Genomic DNA, 27389 nt, shown 5'->3' on the forward strand with positions numbered 1-27389 from the left:
TGAACTTTCACAATCCGTCTATTCATACTTTTGAATGGAAAGATATCATCGTCACAAGTGAAGCAGTCACCTTTGATTTAACTGACATCAAAGACTGACTTTACTATCAATATATCAGTCTTCCAAGTTTCTGCTCTCTTGTCTGTAGTTTGCCTCATCATTAGCTGAAAACTGGCTTAATGATAGTAATGTCATCAGCATATTTTAGATTTTATTAGATCCATGTCTGATCACAAACTTGTGGGTAAACAAGAATACCAATTTAGGGTTAGGCAGGGGGGGCACCTGTGTTCATGATCAGTGTGAAAGAAAATGTTCCATCTAACCTCATAATATGTTGTATACCTGTCAGGTGTTGATGCCAAATTTATTCAGCTTCATGACAAGTCTTGAAGGAACTACTGTAAAAGCCAAGTAGTAATTAATAAATAGCATTCTTACATTCAGTATGTTTGTCTTCCAGCTAAGTGAAATCACTGTTAAATGCCAGGGAAATAGCCTCTTCGGTGGACTTGTTACACTCGTAAGAAAAATGTAAGGTTTCAAAGTACTCTACTATTTTAATGTTCCTTCTGACCAGACTTTCTATGTGTTTCATTTATTATGGATATATGGTCTGTAATTATTAAAACAGGTCACATTATTTTTCTATGGGACTAGATTAATAGTTGTTTTCTTAAAACATACTAGGATTAAAAATTAAAGGCTAAAAATATCTATGAATACTGCAGCCAACCAGTCTGCATGTAACTTTCTGACACTCCCGGAAACGTCATCTGGACTTGAACTTTCATCAGTTAACCTGACTGAGGGCTGCCTGACTTCTGTCACATGTTAGGATCAGCAGTTGTCTAGCAAAGCCAGACATATAATACACACTAGCGACTGGGTGCCCAATCGAATCGGGCTACAAATTCTACATTTATGAAATCAATACTTTCTCTGCAAAGAATTGTTTTTTTAAGTCTTTGAAATGATTTTGTTATCATGGCACTGATTTGTGCCTAAAATAGACATTTTCGGCCGATGTAATGAAGAGCTTCCTGTTTAAACGGGGCTGCTTTGGGTCTAAATATGTTAACAGGTTCTTAAACCTGTCAGGGTTTCTGTAAGGGTTAATTCGAACTCGACCTTATTGGCGGAAATTGTATTCTCCACCTTGCTTTTTCTCACAGGTGAAGTTGAATGAGTTGCAATGTTTGCACAGGTTGTCAAATGTGCCAGAGTGGTGCTCTGGAACTTTGTCCTCAATAATATCTGTGTGATTGCACATGGCAATGCCGTGTCTCTGAGTATTTTCACGCTGCAAGGCACGGGCTGCTCGATGTTTTTAACCCGTGCTGCATTTGCGGCTGCTCGAGCTTCTTCAGTCGCTTGTGCACGGCTGGCACAATTTCTTTCAGCGTTAGTAGCATTCTGTAGCGCATGTTCTTCATCTGTCCTTTGTGTCCGAGTTGCATGATTTCTTTCAGCGTTAGTAGCATTTGTAGCCACACGCTGCTTATCCGTTTGTTGTGCACATTGTGTACGTCTGGTCACATCAGCAAGTCTACGTTCCTCGTCAGTCATGTGACTTTGTTTCCTTACTCATCCTTTGCGCGGCCGCTGCTGTTGTGGCTGCGTTGCGATCGTCACTCGTTTTAGATCTGAGATCGGCTAAAATTTAAACAATGACCGTTGTTAATACCCAGCCATCATTACTCATGCTTCTAACTTGTATTGAGTCGAGGTATTGACGCGAACACCATACATACAGATACTATCAAATTATATATAAGGATGTCTGGAGACAACCATGAGTGAATTTACACTAACTTAAAAATGGGTGGGAACAATTAGACCAGTTATTCAATTTGAAATTTCTGAGCCTATCTAATGTTTTACGAGGTGGAGTGCAACATAGGGGTGCTGATTTAAATTGCAAAGAGTAATGGTGCTTTTGTTATCCTGGTTCAAATGACAACAGGAGTGTTGTTATGATACATCACATATGATAGATCACGTTCTATGGCAGAAAAGTCTCCTAAAAAGACCCCCGTTAAATATATAATGTTAAACTCGGTCACTTAGCATGCATTAAAAATAAACACCTGCTGCAAAGGACAGACTTTTCTGTAAAGCCAAATTATACTTTGGCATTTAAGGACATTACTGTGCTAATGATAAAAGTGAATGATGCACTGCCTCTGGCCATATGTAGCATCTGTTGCTCACAGTTATAACATTACAGCTAGAGTGTATATAGTATCTAGACCATAATGCTTCTCCAAACTCCATTTGCTGCTGTTATATCATGTAGTAATACAATACTAAAAATGACAGCAGGATATATAAATTAATAATTAAGCTTCATTTAATTTATGTTACTGAGCTCTTGAATTGATTACATCGATTTTAGCTTTGTACTTTCTCTCAGTGTCAAGTCTTTTGTTCAGTTTCTTTTTTTCTCTCCATGTATTTCTATATTTATGAATTTGTCAAATACATGAGTAGAAAAGGAACAGTGTAACCCTGAACACTTAATTGCACCGACTGCAGGAATTTGGGGGCAGGTTTTTAGGAAGAAACCAAGTGGGCGTTGCCTTTTCCGAGGCAGATTTCATACCTATTCACTACAATATTTTTAGCAAGTTGTCCCCAGACGTGTGTTCTCATCCTGAGAATCATACCTAGCCCAGCAATTCTGTGATTTCCTTTACAAAGTGTATAATATGAAGTCCGTTCATCTAGGATGATGCAACACTGTTTATGTTTGCATGCATTCAAACATTTACGTATAACTTTGAGTTTTATTCATTGGTTAAGATGACAGCCCTGGCTCTTCACTTTTTCCCTCAGGTAGGTAACAGCAAGATGCAGCTATAGCTACTGAGATTGATGGCAGTTGAAACAATAAGGTGCTAGTATACTAAATTTTCTAATCTTATAATAATCCCTTTTATTAAAAAAGGTAGATTTTTTTAAGTTAAACATAAAAGAAAACAAATACACTGTTAATTAAAAAGTTCACTGTTCCAGCAGCTTTGGTATTTCAGAAAACTGTGTCAAACTGATTATACCGAGTGCTGATTTGGTAATGCCATGCTCCTAATAGACATAGACATAGAAAAAAATGCCAGCTTGGATGAACTATATAAATGTGGATACACCCAGGGGCAATTGTGTTGAAAAGATGGACACTATGCTCACCAAATGTAGCATTGTTTCAAAGTATTTTTGTGAAATCTTTTAGATTACCTAAAATATTACCTTAAGTTAGTCACTCCCACTTCTTCTCGTATCTAAACAGTAGCTGAAAGAGCTACTGCTGTAGATCAACACACTTGGAACAGTCAATCAGTCACTGTCTAACCTGCATTATCCTGAACAGGGTCATGGTGGTCTGCTGGAGCCAATCCCAGCTAGCATAGGGTGCAAGGCTGTGAACAAACCCTGGACAGGGCACTAGTCCATTCCAGGGCACACCAACACACACACACACACACACACACACACACACACACACACACACACACACACACACACACACACACACGCACACACACACAGGCCAATTTAGAATCTGTAATTCACCTAACCTGCATGTCTTTGGACTGTGAGAGGAAACCAGAACACCCAGAGGAAACCCATGTAGACACAGGGGCAACATACAAACTTCATGCAGGGAGGACCTGGGGCACGAACCCGGTTCTCCTTACTGCTGCCACTGTGCAGCCCGCACTTGAACAGGTTTTAAACAAAAAAAAAAAGGTAAACCATGTCTTAACAATAAAAATCATGAAGTTCATCGTTAGTATAGAGTCACTAAGGTATTCATTATTATTAGCAGATCTTCCCTGCATAAAGCTAAAGTGATTTTGAGTTTAACATAACAGGAAAAGGAAGAAAATCTGTGCTATAAAGTGCTCATACAATCCAACACTCTGCTTGCATCTTTATTTAATACTAGCCATACGCCGCATAATTATGTATTGATGGGTGAACACTTCCTGAAAGATACAGTTGTCCAAATGGGGTTGGTTTTGAGGATACGACTGTAGGTGAATGAAAAGATGTAACTCTGAACAGGGCAACATACAATACAGCGTTTTACACGTTGCATACAGCGATTCACATCGAAGTATAGACACTGCTAAGACCATGGAATACCCCTCGCAAACTTTTTTACACGCTGCATACAGCGATTCACATCCGCGACAAACAAATTGTTTTACACGCTTCTTAGATGGTGCTGGCGCATCCACCCTTGCTCTCGAAGCATACACACTGCCTGGTCACGTGCCCGCTCGCAACAGCAACTAACAGAGACTCGCCCACCAACTGTAAGACCATGGGATACCCCTCGCAAACTGTTCTACACGCTGCATACAGCGATTCACATCCGCGACATGATTTTTCTTAGATGGTCCTGTTGCGTCCACCCTCGCACTCGAAGCATACACACTGCCTGGTCATGTACCCGGTCGCAAGAGCAACTGACAGAGACCCGCCCACCATCTCTAAGACCATGGAATACCCCTCGGAAACTGTTTTAAATTACACACTGCATACAGCGATTCACATCCGTGACAAACATGCCTCTTCTTAGATAGTCCTGCCGCGTCCACCCTCGTTCTCGATGCATACACACCGCCTGGTCAGGTGCCCACTCGCAAGAGAAACTAACGGAGACCCGCCCATCAACTCTAAGACCATGGCGTGTAAAACAGTTTGCGATGGTGGATGCGGTCGTGCGTTATAACCAAAAAGAATACAGTGGAACCTTGGTTCACGACCATAATTCGTTCCAAAACTCTGGACGTAAACCGATTTGGTCGTGAACCAAAGCAATTTCTCCCATGGGATTGTATGTAAATACAATTAATCAGTTCCAGACTGTACGAACTGTATGTAAATATATATTTTAAGTTTTTAAGCACAAATATAGTTAATTAAACCATAGAATGCACAGCGTAATAGTAAACTAAATGTAAAAACATTGAATAACACTGAGAAAACCTTGAACAACAGAGAAAACTAACACTGCAATAGTTTGCGCTATAGTGCTACCAACCGCTGGCTAAAAACACTTTTTTTTTTTAATGAGTTTTAAGCACAGGGAAAAAAATGAACATTTGAAAAAATCCGTAATTTAATAAACCACCAAGAAAAGTAACATTGCAACAATGCACACTACAAACCGATCACTGTAAACAGAAGTGAAAACAAAATCAAGCCCAGTGCATTCTTTAACTGCCTTCCTACCTTATGAGTCCAGCCCCCTCTCTCTGGCACTGCCTGTGTGTGCCCCTCTGTCTCTCTCTCGCGCTGCCTGTGTGTGTGCAGGTCTCTCTCTCGGGCTGTCTGTGTGTGTGCGTGTCTCTCTCTGGCACTGCCTGTGTGTGTGCGTGTCTCTCTCTCTGGCACTGCCTGTGTGTGTGCGCGTCTCTCTCTGGCACTGCCTGTGTTTGTGCGTGTCTCTCTCTGGCACTGCCCGTGTGTGTGCGTGTCTCTGTCTCTCTCGTGCTGCCTGTGTGTGTGCGCGGCTCTCTCTCTCTCTCTCTCTCTGCCTGTGTGTGTGTGCCTCTGTCTCTCTCTCACGCTGCCTGTGTGTATGCGTCTGTCTCTCTCTCATGCTGCCTGTGTGTGTGCGCGGCTCTCTCTCTCATGCTGCCTGTGTGTGTGCGCGGCTCTCTCTCTCATGCTGCCTGTGTGTGTGCGCGGCTCTCTCTCTCTCTGGCGCTGCCTGTGTGTGTGCGCGGCTCTCTCTCTCTGGCGCTGCCTGTGTGTGTGCGCGGCTTTCTCTCGCGCTGCCTCTGTGTGAACCAAGGTTCCACTGAGGTTGACTAATGAAAAGTCAACGTGGCTCAGAGGTGCATGTGGAGTCTAGCAGAGACGAACATGAATGACGCCCGGTGTTGTGAGTTGCTGCGTCCGAGTTGGTGGGCGTGGCTCTGCGAGTTGTCGTCGTATCCAATGGACTTAGAGTTGGTGGGCGTGGCTGTCTTGCGTACTTTCCATGGGTGGCTACTTGTCGGTGGCTTAGTGAATTATATATATAGATAATTCCTCTATGTCATTCTGAAAAAAAGCAACTCACCTGATGAAATCTTTGCTTCTGATAGATTTGATGGAAATTTCATCCACTGTAAATTGTACATTTGCTGGTCCATGAAGGCATACCATTCCACTACATACCCACAAGTCACATTGTTGGACTGAGGCCAAGACAGATTAAAATATCCACCCCTGCTATATGCTATTGATGGCATGTTCTCAAAATCTGCAATATCAAAACACAACAGAATACATTTAGAACTTCACCTTAGATCCTTATCTCAGTGACATTTTGAACTAAATAAAGGAGGAATGGACATGTTGCTTCTCATTTAAGGTCACATGCTTTAAATAGGAAATTAATAACACAGATCTTGGAATGGTTATAATGCTTTAGAGCAGGAACTCTGTACTTGTTTTAAAAAGTCTTAAACATGCAGGGACATCTATGCATCTATTAATTATTTTTCAGAATTGTTTTAGTATGCCTGAAAGAGACTAATTAAAGATCTTAACAGCCATGTAAATCCAAATTGGATACAATATATTTACTAATCAAATGTGGTATTTACAGTGTTGGAGGAGTACCAGTAAGGTATACCCTTTCAAAATAAGAAATCATGCTGATATGTACCAGAACGCAAAAGTAGCACTAACCATACATTTGATCAAAGCAATTCACAGAACACAATGTTTATGGCATAAGGTCAACTAAATCTACAGTATTTTAAAAAGTATCATGTTTTCGATTTTACACAATCATAACTTGACAAGTCCTTTTGGCACTATGTCTCTTTTGCAATTGTCAATCATCACGTGAGAAACCTGCCACCTGAAATTTTACAATCAATATGTGTGCCGGCCACTTTATTGGATTAATAACCATCACCGTAATTAGGCAGTCATCACATGTTATAAAAATATCCACATGTGCAACTAATGACAAAGTGAGACAAGGATCCAAATCTACCAAATTCTTTTGATAAAGTGGCCTGGAACCCCTACAGATTTTATTTTTTTCTCCAGCCTTCTGGAGTTTTTTTTTGTTTTTTCTGTCCACCCTGGCCATCGGACCTTACTCCTTTCTATGTTAACTAATGTTGTCTTATTTTAATTTCTTTTTTTGTCTTTTATTTTTCTTCTCTTCATTATGTAAAGCACTTTGAGCTACTTTTTGTATGAAAATGTGCTATATAAATAAATGTTGTTGTTGTTATAGTTCTTTGAACTTGGCAGTTGCCAGTAGAAATGTCTTCTATTATTACTCCGCAAAATTAAAAGCAGAAATCTTGACTTTGGCTTGCTTATAGCTCAGTTGGACAAATTTATTTATAGATCACTCCATAAGGATTTCTAGAGATATTCTGTGGAGGTTGAAAGTTGTGGTAGTCCTTCTACATGCAGGTACACTAAAGCTCATGTCAACAATGGAGAACGTCTTACAGCATACTGAAGTAAACTAAGCAAGACACGAACATGCTTTTTTAACTGTTCTAGCACTCTGTATCTGTGGCCACCTTGCACATGCAATATAAGAGAACTGAACCTTCAAATAGAAAGCTGTCACTTACCAGTAAGTGTAGAGACACTAAACTCTGAGACAGGAGACAAACCAGCTGAGTTATTAGCTGTGACTAAAACTGTATATTTACTGTAGCCAAGAGGCACAGTGCTGGTGTTTAAGTCTCCAGATACAGAGATAAGTTGCTCTGTTCTGTTGTTAAAAAGGTCCTTGATGGTAATTTCATAGTTGGTAATAATGCCATTGGCCTCAGACCTTGAAAGTGGCTGAAAAAAAGAAGGAAAAATAAACAATATATAAATTATACAAAAGTGGCACAAGTAAAATTAATTTCTGACCTTATTTGAAGGCAAGCATTTGCCAGAAACAAGATGTCACAAAGATGTCCCATGAGTAGAAAATGCCCACAAGAAGACTGAGTGCCAAACTGGCAATCAGAAATCGGGATAAAAATGGCTGCTTGGGGAAATAAACATTGATGCCCTGGTAGTAAAACCAGAGGAGATAAGGGGGGTGGGGGTTGGTACTGGGGTTTGCATGAGACACGTGAGAGCAAATAATCATTTGTCAGGGAAAACTTGAATCATATTGCTCATTTAAACATGAAGCCTCCCCTTCCCAAAAAAAAGACAGGCAACAAATAGTACCTTACTGAATGGTTGCTAGATTTTTGAGCTTGGGCAGTATGATCATCTTGCTTTTTTTTTTTTTTTTTAGAGACCCAGCCTTTAAAGAGCTACAAAAATCTCAGGGGTTAAGGCATAACAGGAGCTGATGGAGGGAGTTCAGCATGTTCTTTTAGTCAAAGTAAGCTGTCCCAGACAGCTTAAGCTGGAAGTTACCATGGGTGGGATTTAAAGTCACCAAGTGTTGGAGAAATACAGAAAATGACTCTAAAGTCAGAAGGACAACAAGAACAAAGACTCATCGGTGGAAGGAAGAGATGCTATGGTTGAAAAGAGAGTGAATATAAATGAGAGGGCTTTTCTTATACTAGAAAGGCTGGCAGATAACCAGATAAGAAGGGATTACTGTCTGCAGTGTAAAAGATAGCCCTCAAGAACAAGGGTTGGGAGGGGGCTTCTTGCTTTAGCTGTTTGTTTTTGTACATTCTGTTCTCTTTGTGTGTGGTTTATTATTAGTGAATACAGTGTCTGGTTTACCTTCAAACTGAATCAAAATTTCATCCATTTACTTCTTAAAATTTCTGAACTTCTCTTATCAATCACACATGAATTCTTAATAGCCAAAACACTGCTGCTTCACAGTAAGGAGAGCAGGGTTCGTGTCCTGTGTCCTCCCTATGTGGAGTTTACATGTTCTCCCCGTGTCTGCGTGGGTTTTGTTTTCTCCAGGTGCTCGAGTTTCCCCCCACAGTCCAAAGACATGCAGGTTAGGTGAATTGGTAATTCTAAATTGGCACTGTTGTGTGTTGTATGTGTGTGAGGATGATGGACTGGTGCCCTTTGCAAGTTTTATTCCTTGCCTTGCACACTGTTCTTGCTGGGATAGGCTCCAGCTGATCCCCGCAACCGTGTTCAGGATTAAGCAGGTTAGAAAATAACTGACTAGACTGACAGACCACTACAATAAGTTCAGAAAAAACGTTTAATCAACCCAGGGTAACATTTCAGTGCTGGAATCAGTGTAATCTGAAATAACATGCCTGGCTATTTTGTAGATTTTGATGGAGTATAGGTGCATTTCTAACTAGCTACTGGACCTTACACTCAATTTGAAGCCGTGGTAATTCTGTGTTTCAAGTTTGAAAGCTCTTATGTTATCTGCAGGTAGTTGTAATGTTGATCCGTTTGGGGTTTACTTTAGCTGCTGTCAGGTTCATTAGCTCCATAAAAATTTGATAAACCTTTAGTTTAGGTACTACCTATAATGCATCCATTAATCAGATAGTGTTATGTAACGAGACAAACTCTTGTTACAGTTTTTTTTTTTTTTCAACAAAAAAAAACTATACTTTAAACACAATTGCCCAAACCCTCATTTTGGTTACCAAATGCTAACTTTTTTTGCAGAACCTTAAACAAATATCCCCTTAGACACAGATCTCCTAAACACTGCAATATTCTAAGTACAAGTGTCTACACAAAGCACAGTTTTCCACTTGATGTTATACAGGAAGCATTGCCATTCAATATGCACAACACTAGCAACTTCCCACAAACACAAACAGAACACAATCCACAAAAGGAATCAAATAAGATAAAGAGGTAGTGTGAGGAAAGATGGAGGTGAAGGGGTCCAAAGAAGAGGAACAACACATCAAATCTCAAAGGAGATTAGAGCAATGGCTATTGACCATTTTCTTGTTCACAGCAAGACCATGAGAGAAGCATACCAACGAGTCACTTCTCAGGAGCAACAATAATCTGTACAATCAGGAAAGAAAACAGATCATTAACATTAATGAACTATAATGCATATTTCTTTTTTGTTGGCTTACGGCGTGCAAGAGCAGGACAAGGATACACAGAAGTGTTTACTATTTGTACAGAACTGCAAGGATCCAAGTAATTGGTGGTTGAACTCATATGTTTACTCAAGATCAGGCAGAATGCCATTCTAGATATGATCCAGCCCAACAATTTTCTTAAAGTTAAATGACTTAAAAAAGCAAATAACAGAAGACTTCAGACAGTGAGCCAGAGAACAATTCATCATGTTCTCCAGTCTAAAAGAATGTGTATGAAACAGCTTTATCGTGTTCCTTTCCAACACAACTGTGAAAGGCTATTGGCAATTCCACCACCAAACCTAATAATTTAATCGATTGCTTTAGAAAATTGTGATCCTTTTAAAGTTTATTTAACATGCTTTACCTCAGAGTTACTGATCTTAGTGCCCAACAGAGCTTGAAGCTTTTTTACCTATATGCAAAGTATATACCAATTTTACTTTCTAAATTCAGAGCACTGTAAACATTCTGTGCTAAACTAGCAATTTTATATTTGCAGTTTCTTAATTTATATTTATAATTTTGTGAATATCATACTCACTTTTTTACTTGCAAACTGAAACACAGGTATTTTTAATACATATTAATTCCAATAATTATGTAACAGGAATAATTAAACACTCTATGGCCAGTGAAGGTTATCAGTCCCACTTACGATTTTGACTGAAAGTTTTCTTTTCTGAAATTTTACCCTGTCAGTGTCACAAACTGCAGCCAAAGAAAACATGTGGGGTCCTTTATGTTCTGACTTACAGTCTTAATATCTTTCTATGGAATTAGATTTTTTTTTAAGCCTTGGCAACTTAAATTAGAATTTGATGTATATTTAAAAACAGCCATGTACTGTGTGCTTTTATCCAAATGTTCCTCCATGAACAGAATTTAAATTTTGTAATGTAAAAAACTCATGAAAATTCTTGTTTTATTTTATGTGTTATCTATAAAACACTCAAAACAAAGTTGCACCAAAAGCAGCAAAGATTCCTCTTGCATTAAAATTGGCATGTAAGAAACAGGGTCCAAAGCATGGATCACTTTTTTTTATCTAGAATGGGGAGTGTATGACAGCAGTTGTTAGAATAAGGGGGCAAAAAAAAAAAAAACATGACTGTCAATATCGTCTGCTAAGTAATGCACCATTAACTTGTTACTCTGAAATCCATAGAAAGCATCACATCTTTGTAGAAGGTGAATAGTTTTCACATAAACTCTGCAATGGTGTGTCACACACTCTTCCCTTGTTGATACTATGCTTGTGGGCCTCTCCTAGAGTATTTTTCACAAACATGAAAACCTTCATATAACCAAAACTGCTACCACTCTGCCACTGTCACATCTATACCATCATCATGTCAAACATGCAGAGACATTTGTACTAGTCTTAGCAGCAGTACACGTGTCTCATAGTCACTGATATCTCACCCTGTTTGCTTTTTACAATTTACATAAACATTTGCAGTTGTTAAAAATACTTGCACTTCAAGACGTGTTACAATATGAAAGTTATATATAAATTCCTCAGAGGCAGAGCAAAATCCTGAGAGACACAGGCTGGATGATAGAGTGTGTGCCTTCTCTTGCTCCATGGAGGTGACACTTGCTCTCCATCATATAAATTATGAAGAGGAAAATTATTAAATTATTAAGAAGAAAAAAATATAGATCATGCTGCACAGTTTAAAAACATCTTGTAAAATATAATTATAATATAATTTTATATAATTTGTTGTCTAATTAAACAAATATTAAAGTCAGGTTGCAGGAATGTCATATGCTGAGACCTTTAGTTGGCATAACCTGACATGCCTGAACTAAGAGGAAAAAAAAAGGAGGCAACAGTCAACTTCTTGATGAAAGACAGCTTCAATAGAAGAATAACAAGAAAAAAAAAAAACGAGGAGAGACTCAGCAAGATTTACATAGCAACAGGACAATGACCGCGAGGATATAGCCAAAGAAGCCCTGAATAATATGCAAGCTTGAGCTGCTGCCAAACATGTCTACTGGTGGAATGGGATAAATACTTAACTAAAAATAATATGGTACTTTTAGCAGTTTGTGGACATATTTTCCCCCTTATAATGACAAAAATATATGACTATAAAAAAACAAAATACTGTAATTATAATTAAAAACTGATGCAGGAGTACAACAAGATCATCATCACACTATCAAGAGACACTGTCAAAGAGCATGCACACAAGATGTTTTTAGTGTTTACATCAGCAGAAATCTACACAAATTTTAGTCGGAGGCCATGTAAGATGTAACAACTTCTGTTGCTAGATCGTGTTGCCTTGAGTATGTCAGATCAAATGACTAGGAATCATTTCCTAGTCATTTAGGGAATGAAAGATTACATGACTGCCTCACAACGTCTCAGAACAGTTTCAAATTTCAAAAGTACTGCAAGCTCTCTGCATTTTGACAGCTAATTAACATGCTACCTAACAGCATCAATGCATGTATGAATGTCTTCCGGTACGGAGAGGTCAGCCACAGTCTCCACCCATCTTTTTCTATTATATTGTGGCATGACAAACAAATCAGGTAGACATGTCTTTCATAATATTTTGCAATCCAAAATAGCCATTTTCCTTCATTCCTTCTGGTCACACTGTAAGTATGATACTTCCAAGCATGCACTTATTGTGAACATTTGTTGTGGTGAGTAGCTATGTAGTATGGCTGAGATGCTAGGGATGTCAAAGTACATGGTTGTCACAAGAGCACTCTGTGACTGCCCTCAATGCTCCAAGACTACATAAATGAAGGCTATGACTGAAAATTACTGGAAAGGCTGCTTAGTATGACAGGGCCTTTAGACATGGGCGGACATGTTACTAGTGCTCTGCAGCCAAAAGAATAATTCAAAATGTAAAACAGCATTCTGAGCACCTATGTGTTTATGGGTGTGGTTGTTGTATCAGAGGCATCATTACATACCACCAGATTTTGCATTTATGATGTCTTTGAGAGACTCTAAACTGATTGACTGATCCTCTATTTGTATAAAGGTGCAAGAGGGTATTTAAAGAAGTGATTTGGGTGATCTTAAGGTTGGCAGTAAAAAGAGTTGTGAATTATGAGGACACAGTACTTGCTAAAGGAGGGGACACCTCTTGAGCAACTGCTAATTTATATTAATCTGGTGAGGACCAAGGAGAGCTACAACATGTGAAAAACTAGGGTATAAAAGAATGATTGTCAAAAAAGTATTCTGGGGCATTCATTTTTGATTTTTTCATGCTCCAGTTTCTTAATCAGTGTGCTTATTTCTGTTACTGTATTGCCGAGAGGACTTTTCCAACTAAAGCATGCAAAATGCAATGTCACTTTAGATTCATTCATTCAGAACTTACCTTCCACACAACTGTTAGAATGATACCACTTCCTGTATCTTTAATTTTTCTCCACACATCAAGTGCTTTTGATGAAGCTAAAAATATGAAAAATGAAATAAAAATGAAATCCTTAAAAATAGAAAAATGCCCTGGAACATAAGAAAAATGTTGGTGTGTTTCAGGTTTACATATTTATCCTAGCTGGAAGCACACACATTTCTTACTGAACAAACTACAGAGACCAAGTGAATGATTCTGAATGCAACTGCGAGAATGAAAAGTGAATAAAAAAAAAAAAAAAAAAAAAAAGCTAACCTTTACCAGTATCATCAGTTACACCGGCTGTTACAGACTGAAATCAAATTTATGTTGTTATTCTAAAATTGTAAGAATAAGAGCAGTTCACTTCTCGAAGTGGAGCCGTGCGGGATCGAACTTGCCACCCTCTGATTCCCAGTCAGGAGCTGATACCATTACGCCACCGCGGAGGTTGTAGTAAGAGTGTCAATGTGGCATGCTAACGCAGCTTTTTTTTTTGTGGTTATATTTTTGAATAAAAGCGCACGTGTTCTCTTATTTGTACCTTTTGTGAAAGTGTTTCTTTGATATATGGACTTCAGGCTTCTTACGTTATATAGTTTATGCCTACATTTTGTCATTTACTATTAGAATATGAAAAACGTTTCTGTTTTAAAAATGTGTTTGCACAGACTACTATAGAAACGGAACACACATGAAATGCGTGTATTCCAAATAACGCTATATTATTTCCACTCTAAAACTCCACTTCAATCCCAGATAATCAAATCAAGGCAAGGCATGAGCTAGGAGAAGTTCGTTCTAAGTTGGTGGGGGGATGGAATAGCTGGCTGCTAGTAGCTTGTGTTTATCAGCACATTTAGATGACAAAAGACTCTGGCGGAGAGGTGCAAACGGATTTAAGACGCGATTTAAGGTGGGACGGATCTACGAGTTTTTTCGTAGGCTCTGGTAATTCTAGTGTTAATGCCAGATTATAAGCCAACTTGAGCACATTTATCTTTTAAGCAATGAGACAGGCATTAACCTCTGTACTAAAAAGTTTTCTTTTTTTTCCTTATGAAAGGCAGGATTCATATACAGCAGGCATGTCAAACTCACTACCATTGGTGGGCCGCTTCAACTGCCATACGTGCGTCAGCAGGCCGTACTGTAACAAATACTATTATACTATTATACAAAGTTACTGTAGCTTTATTTCCAATACTGAAAACTTTAAAAAATGTAACACTTAAAGTTTAAAGAAAAGCAATTTATTTTCATGCAGTCTCCATACAACAGTGTAGAATTAGAGTCTTAACCTCTTAGCTAGGTCCTTATTATATTACTAGGCTCACCCTCCTTTTAAGGCGACCGACTTTTATCCTCAATTTGTGTGCGCTCCATGTGTACATCAGGCATGTAAGTGTAGGGAATGAGAACATCAAAGTGCCCATTCATAACATATCCTGAAAACCTAAGTTTTTTTATCCCCTCGAGTGCCTGTCCAAACTTGGAGTGTAGGACTCCATAATAATATACTTGAAACTCATAGGGGAACAACTCTCCTGCTGCCATTAGCTTAGAAATGGTACCATAAGTTTGAGACTTTGTATAAGAGATTCCTGACGGCATCATTGTAAATGGCTGAAACCTCGATCAATTACTTAAAACATGTCGTACAATGTCAGCCCGAATCTGTACCGCTAAAGACGGAGTTTCATGCACTAAATAAGCTATAGATGAGAATAAGCAAGCACCATCTCTCCTGATATTTACTACGCGGTGAGGCATTTGTACTCCATCAACATTAATTATTTCCAGAGACATAATTTTGTCTATTTTTCCAGCTCTTCGCGCACAAAAGCAAGGGAACGATGGGAGCACCAGAACTCTGCTCACATCGCGCCGCTTTGTACCGCAAGCCGCAAGTCTGTGATAAGCGGAATACCGCTACGCTTTACACTCACGGGACGGAAGGACAATCCCGACCGCTTTTATATAGTGTCTTGATGATTGATATTCATTATATTATATTCATTGCTTATATAGGAGCCTTACAGTGTGAGATTTATTTCTTTTGTCCCGACACTTGGCATCTCTTGTTAGTAACCAGTTTGTCAATATCAGGCTTGAAATCTTGTGCAGCTGCAACTTTTATGAGGGATGAAAGGTGCTCGACGGTAAGGCTTGAGCGATGTGGGGTTTTGGTAGCTTTCATTAACAAACACAATTGCTCACAAAGGTAAGTGCTTCCGAAAATAGACAGTACTCTCAATGCCAACTTACGGATCTGCACATACGAGGGTGGCAGGTAAGCATACAAGCCTGGCACACCAACTTCGTTGTATTTTGCCTTCAGAATAGAATCTGACTGCACTTCAATCAATTCTATTTGGATATTATCAGGCGCATTCTCAATGTTGTAAGAGAACAGCGCAATGCCCTGTTTGTGTGAACTGAAATCACGAAAACGCTCACTGAATTCATTGCTCAGTAATTCAAGTTGGAAAACAAATCCTCCAAAAATCTAATTTTACTTTAGTAAGTTTACTTCAAAGTTTATATTGTAAAATAAGCCGATATGCAAAAAGCCACCTGACCTACAATAATTTTACAAACTCAAAATCACAAAAATGTTAATAAACAACTCACCAACTTCTCGTGTCCACTTCAGATCTTCAGCTGTAGTCTGCACTAACTGTTCGTTACAATACTAGCACAAAATTACATGAAACTAGAGCAAAAAAACGTGAAAATATGCGGGCTATTACTACTCGTGATGGTCAGTTCTGCCCAGTGGCCAGTCTCAGCAACCCAGTCAGTAGTGTAGCCTTAGCAGGGGCGGCTCTAGGCTTTTGGCGGCCCTGGGCAGAGAAAGAGTCGGTGGCCCCTTTGCCTGGCAATGTCAATACGGTATCTTATGCACGGCGGATGGCCACATCCGTTGCGGACACTGCATAGCCGCCTCGTGCTCATGACATGCTTCTATATACTCGTGTCCGTAACTTGAAAACCAAGTGGCGGCCCATGATATTCTCATTACGGCAAAACATTATAATACTACATATAGCTTACTGCTCCGACTCTAGCGACATTTGTAAATACAGCGTACTAATTAACAAGAAACAGAATGTTTTTTCGGCCACATTGCTGTCAGCTGTGTCGTTATTTTCTCTTTCTGTTTTATATTCAATATATATTGGCGTGGCGGCCCCTGGGATTTGGCGGCACTGTGCAGGTGCACAGTTTGCACATGCCTAAGGCCACCCTTGCTGCAGCCTAGCACTTCAGTTGTGACGCTGCGGCTCATTAACTTGTCAAGGCTCGTGGCTATACTAGCAGATGACGTTTCCGGTACCATAATGCCATGGGAAAATGCGCTTTTGTCAGAAGGCAGAAGTAAGAAAAGTCAATAAGTAACAGCGAAGATGCAGAATACTATTGTTTGTGAGTGAATCAATCATTTTGTACAAGTTCAGTGCTAACTAGGATCTGTCATGCGGGCCGCACAGATTTCTGTTGCGGGCCGCGTGTTTGACATGCCTGATATACTTTATATACAGTATCTGTGCACTACATTACTTTCTATGTGTTACTCATTTTTCCTGTGGACAAAAATGCTTGAGACATCTGCAAGTTTTCAAATGGGCATGTGATCACAACGTGCATTTGTGAGACTGCTTATCTAAAAAACAATATTCATTTAAAGGTATATAATAATAGCTCAGCAGTTTTAATGTATACAACTATGTACAACTATGTCAAGTCATTGCTGTTGTGCCTACTGTGATAGCCAGGGTAGACTGCTGGCATAGGCAATATCCATTTGTTTTTGTTTAGTTCTAGACATGCCCCACGAATAGTCTGCTGGCAAAAGGGGACGTCACTACCCACAGGGACAAGGTAGCTACACAGGGAGATGTTTGTCTATTTGGAAAAATGCAGCGAAAGTCGATATTGAAAGTAAGAGAAACTATTGTCAAAACCAGATTGCTAAACCGTGGATGTAATCAAAAGGTGAACAACCAGAAGTCAGTTACAAAAGAAGTATCGTCACAAAACCTGAACATGAAACCTGCAACAAAGTTGAACAGTGAACCGTGGCAAGTCACAAATTAAAAAAAGACGTACTGAAACCAAAACTAGACACAAAACTGTTAGCGGAGTCAAAAAAACATGACCTTCAGTACCATGAGTACAAACAGTTAAAATAATTGAGGGTTGAATCCTTAAACAGAGAAGACATAGCCAAAACCAAAATGTAAAACTATGATTAATGCCAAAATGACAATTACCAGAAATTGACAACCAGAAGGCAAACTGCCACTAAAATTCCACAGTCTAAATTACACAATAATCAGAGTACATGCTACTGCCAAAATGTAGATGCTTAACTGCATAATAACTTAAAAGTGAGCCGCCATGGACATCAAGATTTGAAACCATCAAAGAATGAGGAGGTGGAAAAAATTCTAGACGCAAGACTGTTATGAATCAACTGCTAAGAATTAAAAAATTAAAAGGCCCATGGAAGGCTCTTGCTGAAGTTCTTGGATCGCTGAATCCAGAATCTCAGACACTGTAATGAATGTCACGCAGTTACTGCATAAAGCCAAGCTTCTGTGACTTGGTGCATAGTGCCTTCTGAGAGGCAGCCCCTAGCAACAGTTGAGACTTCAAACAAATGCAATGTGACACACTTAAAAATAAACAGTGAAATTAAATGAATGTTTTATTAAATTATTAAGGCAAAATGACCATGATTAATACTTCCTGACACATGAAGCCTTTCAGAAACTACAACAAAGCAGCAGAAAAAAACTGAGCAGCAAAAAAAAATAAAATAAACTTGATCAAATTGTAAAAAAGGAAAATTCATAACAGTCATGAAATGAACCCTTAACACCTATAAACTCCCCCCTATTAGAGTCATCCAGTAAAGATTTAATCATGCCATGCCTATACCTTAGACTAAGTGTGTAAATACCTCTAACTTAAAACAGTTTGCTGAGCCTGGTTTTAGATGAAGATTTAGTTTCACCAACCTTCTTCTTTTGTTTGAAAAGTCATAGCAGGAGTCCAGTTATTCCATTTCCAAAAATAATCAGCAGATGAGCACCGGACTTGGAAGTTATATACCGTGAATGGGTCCAAATGGTCCAAATTAATCAGAAAATGTTGGCCTGCTGGACCAGCCAAAGTATAGTTACGCTATAAATGGAAAATGAAAAAGTAAAAGTTAGGGAATATTTAAAACTTTACTTTGGGTTCATTTATCTACTGTAGAATAATTGGTTTAAACTGCTGCCTCACTAGTTTGAGAGAAACATTCAAACTTAAATCAGGTTGTCTGGACATTAGAGTGCTTTAAAGTGATTTCATACCAAAGAAGAAATTCAATTCTATCAAGCAAAGTTCAGGGTTTTTTGTCACCGACAACTTTAGGGTTAGACCACTGCAATGCTTCTCCACTTGTACTGTATGGTGCATAAACACATCTTCCCAGTCTTTTTATGATAATTCACTTTTATAAGTGTACAAGCAAATAACCGCTCTTTCTTTGGTGGACATCATCAGTCGACAGAAACAACATTTCAACTAGCTCATCCACACATCCTTAAAACACACTCATGGATCAGCACCAATTGGTCATTTGCATTATTTATGTCTTTCTCCATGTCTGCTATATATAATTTTCACCTGTTTAGATGTAAATATTATTTTAAATATGGAAATGTACAATACTTAGTGCATTTGATTATTGATATATAGATGATTGTTTAATACATCCATTTAAACCACATTCCTCCTTTTGTTTATGGAAGTATATTTGACTGATACAAGCAGTCAGTCTGAGTTATTCACATGATAGCATATAAATGATTTATGGGTTATAAAAGTATGTAAATCTGAACATAATATATTTTAGACTTATATTTCAAAAAGAGCAATCTCCTTTAACAATAGAATTACCAGAGCCTACGAAAAAACTCGTATATCCGACCCACCTTAAATCGCTTCTTAAAACCTTTCTCACCTCTCCGCCAGCGTCTTTTGTCATCTAAATGTACTGATAAAGACATGCTGCCAGCAGCTGGCTATTCCATCCCCCCAACGACTTAGAACGTAAACAGGCTTTTCCCAGCTCTTGCCTTGATTGATTACCTGGGAGTGAAGTGGAGTTTTAGAGTAGAAATAATAAGATTGTTATTTGAAACACACGCATTTCATATGTGTTGCATTTCTACAGTAATCTGTGTAAACACATTGTTAAAACAGAAACGTGTTATATATTCTAGCAGCAATTGACAAAATGTAGGCATAAACTATATAATGTATGAAGCCTGAAGTCCAAATATCAAAGAAGCACTTTCACAAAAGGTACAAAAAAAAGCCACCGCCAAAAAAACTCGCCTTAGTGTGAGACATTGATAGGAATTAACTATCACTGCTTCCGTGGCGCAACAGTATCAGTCGCTGACTGGGAATCAGAAGGTCATGAGTTCGATCCTGCACAACTCCCATTTGAGAAGTGTGCTTATTTTCACTATTTTAGAATAAAAAGATACATTTGATTTCAGTCTGTAACAGCTGGTGTAATTTATGATATTTGTAAAGGTTAGCTTTATTTTTTTTAAATTCACTTTTCATTGTCTCAGTCGCGTTCAGGATCCATCCCTACCGCCCCCCACCTGACACTGCTGTTTTTACATAAAGACGCGCTATAGTTCTGCAGTGTATCACGATACATACGACCGCGTGTTTTTTTCCCCCAATATTGCCAGTCCCCACATGTTGCTGTATGCTGTTTCTTTTGTACTCCAGGACATGCAGAGGAAAGCATAGTAAAGAGCAGTAACTTCAGCACTATATGCAATCATCAGACACTCCCCATCTGACACTGCTGTTTTCACATAAAGACGCGCTAAAGCCCTGCAGTGTACTTGTGACTGCATTGTCGTACTAATGCTTGCGAACTGAAGTGTCTGCATGCACTTTTCGTGGCATTATACGTGTATTTTTTGAGCATGCCCATGTAGCTCAAACACAGGAACATATGTTGATGTAAAAGTATAACAAAACAAGTGCACTTTTATTCAAGACTATAACTGAAGAAAAAAGAAAGCAAGTTACAGTAGGCGGTTGATATGACAGCTTGCATGGTGGAATGCTAAGAACTGCTGATTTCCATTCTGTGCTATATAACTTAACATTTGAATCTGATGATTGCATATAGCGCTGTCTTGTTTACATTTACAACATTTAGCAGTTTAGTGTGCGCAAGAACATGCAGGTGGCCAGTTGCTGAGTGCTACAACGCACATTTTAAAAAAAGAAAGAGACAAATATATGTGACGTTTTGAAGAAATCATTTTATGACGCGAATAGTACCAATCAGAAAACATCGTCGAAGTAATGCAATATTATTTGAAAACGAACAGCGTCAGGTTGGGTGTGAAGTTATACTGGCGCTGTTTGAGTCAGATCAGAAGCTGAATAAGCTGAAAAAGCTCCTGTTCTGACTCTAAGTAAAAAAGCATGAATTAATCAACATAAATAACCGCGATTGACATTTTAAAGTTAACGATTTACAGTGCATACCAATTTATAAATTCAATGTCCGTTTGAGGAAAAAAAAACACTTTCTTCAAAGCTGGGAATCGAACTCGCGTCTCTGTGGCACAGTAAGGCAGTGGTGCTCCAAGTCAGCAAACCGTCCTTATAACTTATTTTTTTTCAAGATCCATAACACACAGACAGACAGAGCACTGCGTAATACAGAGACAGACAGGCAGAGATATACAAACAAACAGGGAAGGCACATGTACTGAAAGAAAAAGCACTGAATAAGCTCACCCGCTCTAACATCATCCCTCCCCCCGATCTGACTCTCTAAGTAACAGCGCAAGTACAGACACAAATCAAGTGCATGTGTGTACTGTATAATATTAACAAAAAAGAGCAGCTTACTACTGAAAACGGCAAATACAGGAGTGAGTGGGGATCGAACCAGTACTCTTGATCACACTTGGTTTGCGTCTGTACTTGCGCTGTTACTTAGAGAGCCAGATCGGGGGGAGGGGTGATGTTAGAGCGGGTGAGCTTATTCAGTGCTTTTTCTTTCAGTACGTGTGCCTTCCCTGTTTGTTTGTATATCTCTGCCTGTCTGTCTCTGTATTACGCAGTGCTCTGTCTGTCTGTGTGTTATGGATCTTGAAAAAAATAAGTTATAAGGACAGTTGTTCATGTTAATTGCAGTCTCAATTGTTAAAAAAATATTTTAAAAGGAGCATCCCACATGAAAATATAACGCTCTCATTAACTGACGGTGCATACCAATTTACAAATTTTATGTCCGTTTGAGGTTAAAAACAAAAAAAAGAAGTAACACTTTATCCCCAGCGGGGAATTGAACTCATGTTTGTGAAGCAAAGAAAAGCTACTCGGTCTGAGAAGCAAATCTTAGCGCGCTACGCCACGGAAACTGTTATATGGTGTGTGAAGCTTTTGTGGAAGTGTTTATTTGATCTTAGGAACTCGGGTTTTACACATTCTACATTTTGTAACATTTATTACTAAAATATGAAAAAGTTTCTGTTTTAGCAATGTGTTTACACAGATTACTGTAGAAACGGAACACGCATGAAATGCAAGTATTCCAAATAGCGATCTATTATTTCTATTCTAAAACTCCAGCAGTTCAGTCACTCCCAGATAATCAAACAAGCCATGAGCTGGGAAAACTTAGTGAACGTTCTGCGACGGTGGGGGATGGAATAGCTGGCTGCTCGCTGCTCCTCTTAATTGGCACATTTAGAAGACAAAAGAGAGGTGAGAACGGTTTTAAGGTGGGCCGGATCTACGAGTTTTTTCGTAGACTCTGGTAATTCTAGTGTTAAAGGTCTAAGTAACAACTCCAAAGTCTTTTTTTTTTTAAATGTGATGCAGCTCTTCAAAAATAACTGCAGTGAAGGTTAAATGGTTTATTGACCTTTTTGACTCCTTGTACATTGATTTAAATTAACAAATCATTCTACTTTAAATCTAACACCTTTTTTTCCCCCAAAGTTACTGTAGATCAAACAACAGTCAGCTGCTCAACATCAATCAGTATTATTTACTTAGGTGAAATATTGAATATACTGTATATCCAATGTGAAACAAACTGCCTGTTTATGTATGAGATGCTCCTTCCGTCTCAGCTTTTAAATTCAGGAAGTGGATTGTCTCCCCTCATTTTTATTCTATTTATTCTTATTAAATTATTTATTTATATATTTTTACTATTATTAAATTATACTCTGCTGACCTAGCTCTCTCTCTCATGGGTGTGGGTCGATTTGTTTCAAACCTAGTTTGTTAAACATGACTTGCATGTATGGAATGTCATTTGATTTTAATAACATTAATAAAATGTTAAAAAAAATAGGCTGAAGACTACCTACTTTTGTCTAACATACAGCTGCTGATTAGCTGTGCATATTGTAAATTTGTCTGATAGACATTAGCATAAAAAAATAAGTTGAACAATAATTATGAACCGTTACTAACCTGCCTCTATTCTGTTTCTCTTCTCAAAGTCCTGCAATGACACTTGGTGTCACTGCTCTACTTCCAGACTTTTTCCTGCCAATGGAAAGATGTCTGTGATATTAGGAGCCTTGGAATCAATGGATTCAAAGATTCTCTTGTCCGATTAGATAGCTTAAATTTCCCTGTAAAATTCTACTGTAGAATGCCCAGGAGGGGGGTGGCAGCCAGATGACTGTGACTATGTCTAACTTTGTCTGTTATAATTTACAGTGGATCCCCGCAGAGGTTTATTCTCTCCAGAGATACTGGTGGCTGGATTTTTTATTTTCCTCTCATCTATTGTCAGCTGGCCATACTTCAACAGTTGTTTTAAAGAAAAGATACTATGTTCATAAGAATATCTTAGGGATGTTTTCAAATTACTTTAGATTTTCCACTCCAGTGCTCTCCTGACTCACAAGAAGCCACAACATACAATACTATTCAACTCATGTTGATGTCTAATTATGCAATACACTGAGGTTTTTGCTGTTCCCTCCTATTTTTGGCTCTCTAGACCGAAACAAACTTATTTTTAGACCACTTTTGGCCCATATTTTGTGCAGGAAAGTATACCCTTATGTTAACGAATAAATCAATATGCGTCTTCAGCAAAAATGATCAGAAAGACTTGAAGTTGTACATGCCACATCTACCAGGCCAAAAGAGTTTACCCCTAATATGAATACAAGGGGTCAATGTTACACCTTTTCACAAAACTTTGAAAAAATTGGGATTGGTGATATAGGAATGTGGAGTGTTACTTTATGCTATTCCAAGGTTACTAATCATTAATATGATAACATTCTTGAAATTTAATTCTTTACTGAAGGCCCTAATCCTCCCAAAAGGCTGAAAACCACAAATTTCAAACATAAGTATATAATGTTATTTTTGATAATTTACTGGGATTTGTTCCTGCCTTGCGCCCTGTGCTGGCTGGGACTGGCTCCAGCAGACCCCCGTGACCCTGTGTTAGGATATAGCGGGTTGGAAAATGACTAACCTACTGATTGACTAGGGAACTAGCCTTCTGTGAACCTCTTTTAGAAGTGAAAAATGGTAAACTTTAAAAATTTAAATTGAAGCATATATTTAAATATTTCAAATATTTGATGCAACTGTTCTTGTTTATTATGAACTACTACCTCATTAATGTAAATCATTACATTTCTTATGTACACCCCAAATTAGGGCTATGCTCATATTTTCAAGTTGTGTGCTATAAATTTGGCACCTATTAAAATGGAGAAAGTTGGATTACGTTACCTATGTCTGTTCTAAATTCCTTTGTACTTTTTTTTCTTGTATTAAATAGTTTGAAATTTACTGAGCAAATTCATGCTTATGTAACAAATATGAATTCTCTCAAAATAACAAAGATAAAAGAGAGATGGCAACTGAAGAACAAACCAAAGATTTATGGAATTACATGCTAAAGTCATAAATTTCAATGGTCACCACAACATCCTAGTTCTCCAACCAACCTTCTTTTTTCAAAATGCATAGCCTATCAATAGTTTCATTTAACTGTAGCATCTTACAGGTGTACTTCAATAGGCATAGGTGAAGCTATTATAATAGGAAGAAGAATGTAACACAGAAGCAACAGAAATGAAGATGGTTGTTTAGCATGACCAAAATAACGCCTCAGGTTTTCCTTTACAAGAAGGTAAGGTGTAACCTGAATGCCATGCTAAGTCCCAATTGGGTAATTCCATTTCAAATCATCAAACTTTTGGACCTCATCATCACAGATTTTAACGAAACTTGGCATGCTGAATTTGTCATATGAGTAACTCATGGAACTGAAATTGCACATGTCTTAGATCAATATTAAGGGAGATTTAAGCTACCAAAATTTGAACTTATTTTTTTGATCCTTCGACACGGAATTACCCAATTCATTTCATCTAATTATGTAAGGGGGAATTCTTTGCAGCTGACACAATGTTTTCAGCCTTACCTAATGAAATTATGAAGTACAAATAAAATAAATATTACATAAATCAGTGAGCACAAATCAAGTTTTAGGCAAGATAATAATAGCACTTACCATGTCCAAGTGTCCATCATTTGTCTGTAGCTGGACTTGACACAAGAGTGTGATGATGTTTTCATAGCTGTCCTCCCAGGACAAGGACACCCTGGCATCTCTTGAACTGACAAACATGACTTTCACAGACTTAAACTCTTTTGGACAAACTTAGAAACAGAAGATGAAAAGAAATAATTGGTTGATTTCTTTAATTAGAACATGAAGGATTAAATTCAGTTAAAAAGTATGGTGTTCCATTATAAACTCAATCCAATATAAGACATGGTTGCAACAGTCCACAGAAAAAATAGATAATCTTGAGTGTCAGTTCAAAGCTGGTATTTATGAAGCTAGGAAATTAATTCTTTCATTTTTTTATTCATATTTACAGTGACTTTTCTAAATCAGTACTATCAAAAATGCAACTATTCTTCTATACAACATCATTACCAAGATGTTTTCTGATAACCCTTTGAAAAACAGTTTAGATATGGGACACTGCAGAAATCCAGTTTAACAAGTAAAATAAGAACATTTACAAAAGCAAAGAGGTTGTGATGGGTATAATATTACATGCTAAAACTTTTGAAAAGCTTCAATTTGATAAATGGACCTAATTTCTAAACTGTCGCAATTCAAAATACTATTTGAAAATATGTACAAGTCTGACTTAAACACAGATTATTGTTGCAATGAATAGCACAAAAATTATGTATATAAATTCGGTGCCTCAAAAAAATTCCAAACCACTTAAAAAATGTTCCTTGTTGAAATAAAAATAATATAGTTGTATTTTTATCCTATATTGCACTAATCTGTTGACTAGTGGAATAAATAGCCAACGTGTTAAAGAAAAATAAACGTAATTGAAAAAGGAGTTATTTCTTCTCTCTCACAGCTTCAGAGGGGAAACCTGGACATTGTCTGTGCATAGTGTGCACATTCTCACCATGACCATATGTTATTGTCTGAGTACTCCAGTATTCCCTCATCTCCATAATACATGTCATATTCTGTTTCTCTTCTCAAAGTCCCGCAATAACACTTGGTGTCACTGCTCTACTTCCAGACTTTTTCCTGCCAATGGAAAGATATATGGATAAGATATTCCTGTATATGGATTGGCATCTCTAAATTGGACCTGTATGGATGTGGGACATATGCTCTAGCTTTTCAGCAAACCTGTATTTGAATCAGCATGTTTGAGGAAAAATATGAATATAGGAATTAAGAAATCCATGAAAACTCAGAAGCTGAAAAATGGTACTGCAATCATGTAAGACAAGTGTCTACTGCACATACATCAAGTGATTTTGTCATCTTTTGGTAATCTAGAAATTAACAAGCACTTACGCATGTTACATGGGAATAGTTTAATGTTTTTCTTTTCCAAAACTTACCTGAAGATTTTCATTAACATCATGATTTTCAATCTGCTTTTCCAGTTATTGAATCCATTATTTATGAATAAGCATGTTAGTTTGCAGTTAACGCCTACTGTGCTTTCATTCAGCCGCTGGCCTCTATAGAGCTTTTGATGCTTTTTGTGACTTGTCTTATAAATCTCATAGTTGTATGTCCATCTTAGTTTTAAGGACAGCACTGCTAAGGGGGTGGGGGGGATGGGGCACAATGCTGTATTTGTTTAATCATTCCATTAATCTATGTATTAGTCATTTGCATATGTACTCTATAACCCTGGCAAAGGTTTTTCTTGTGCCCCCCCATAAATTGCATTATTTGACAAAATTTCCTCATCAAGACAACTGTTTTTATCTTGACATTATTAGTATTACTTTATTTGTATGCAGGATGATGCCAATCAACTGATTAAATTTTGTCTTGTGTAATTTTTTTTGCATATGGAACAGGGCTGCTAGAACTCTGAATATGTAATGCATGGAATCAAAATTTTTCAGCTTTCCATCCATCCATGGATGTTCATTCTGCTTAATCCAAACTTCTTCTTCTTCAACAACAGAGGGTGTTTATGTTGTGCCTTGATTCTGCCCTAAAAGTTTTTTGGTAGTTTCAGTCAAATACAATCTTTACAACCACAAGCGTTACCTGGTAGGTAACCATCCATACAATCAGATTGTGATTCAGACTACGAATGCCGTGAATGTAATTACCCCAATCTACATGCTGTCAAATAAACGAACCACACGCTGTGGTGCAATGTTAGGGGCTTCGCCTCTAGTGCTGACGTCCGAGGTTCGATTCCCGTAAGGGAGTGCAGTGAGTGGGTACGCCTGATGAGCCAAGAATTAGGGCGAAACACGTGTCGCGTACTCTTTAGCACGTTGTCAGTTCAGCACTCCGGTTGTAATATGACCAAGTCGTGCAAGCTTACTGTTGAGAATGCAACGTATAGTTGTACAG

The 27389-nt window shown here is 38.1% G+C and overlaps 1 protein-coding gene across 2 annotated transcripts in view; it reads right to left on the bottom strand.

The window, feature by feature from the left end:
- Nucleotides 1-27389, bottom strand: part of lifra (LIF receptor subunit alpha a) — a 147860-nt gene that overhangs the window by 13646 nt on the left and 106825 nt on the right. For both annotated transcript variants that reach the window (XM_028802388.2, XM_051927676.1), the window contains exons 10-14: nucleotides 25026-25174; nucleotides 18442-18607; nucleotides 13394-13470; nucleotides 7608-7824; nucleotides 6080-6262 (exon numbers count right to left, since the gene is read on the bottom strand). In XM_028802388.2, coding sequence (XP_028658221.1) covers nucleotides 6080-6262; nucleotides 7608-7824; nucleotides 13394-13470; nucleotides 18442-18607; nucleotides 25026-25174 — 792 coding nt within the window. The remainder of the gene's footprint in view (nucleotides 1-6079; nucleotides 6263-7607; nucleotides 7825-13393; nucleotides 13471-18441; nucleotides 18608-25025; nucleotides 25175-27389) is intronic.

This window comes from Erpetoichthys calabaricus, chromosome 5 (assembly GCF_900747795.2).
Source record: "Erpetoichthys calabaricus chromosome 5, fErpCal1.3, whole genome shotgun sequence".
In the NCBI taxonomy this organism is placed as follows: Eukaryota; Metazoa; Chordata; class Cladistia; order Polypteriformes; family Polypteridae; genus Erpetoichthys; species Erpetoichthys calabaricus.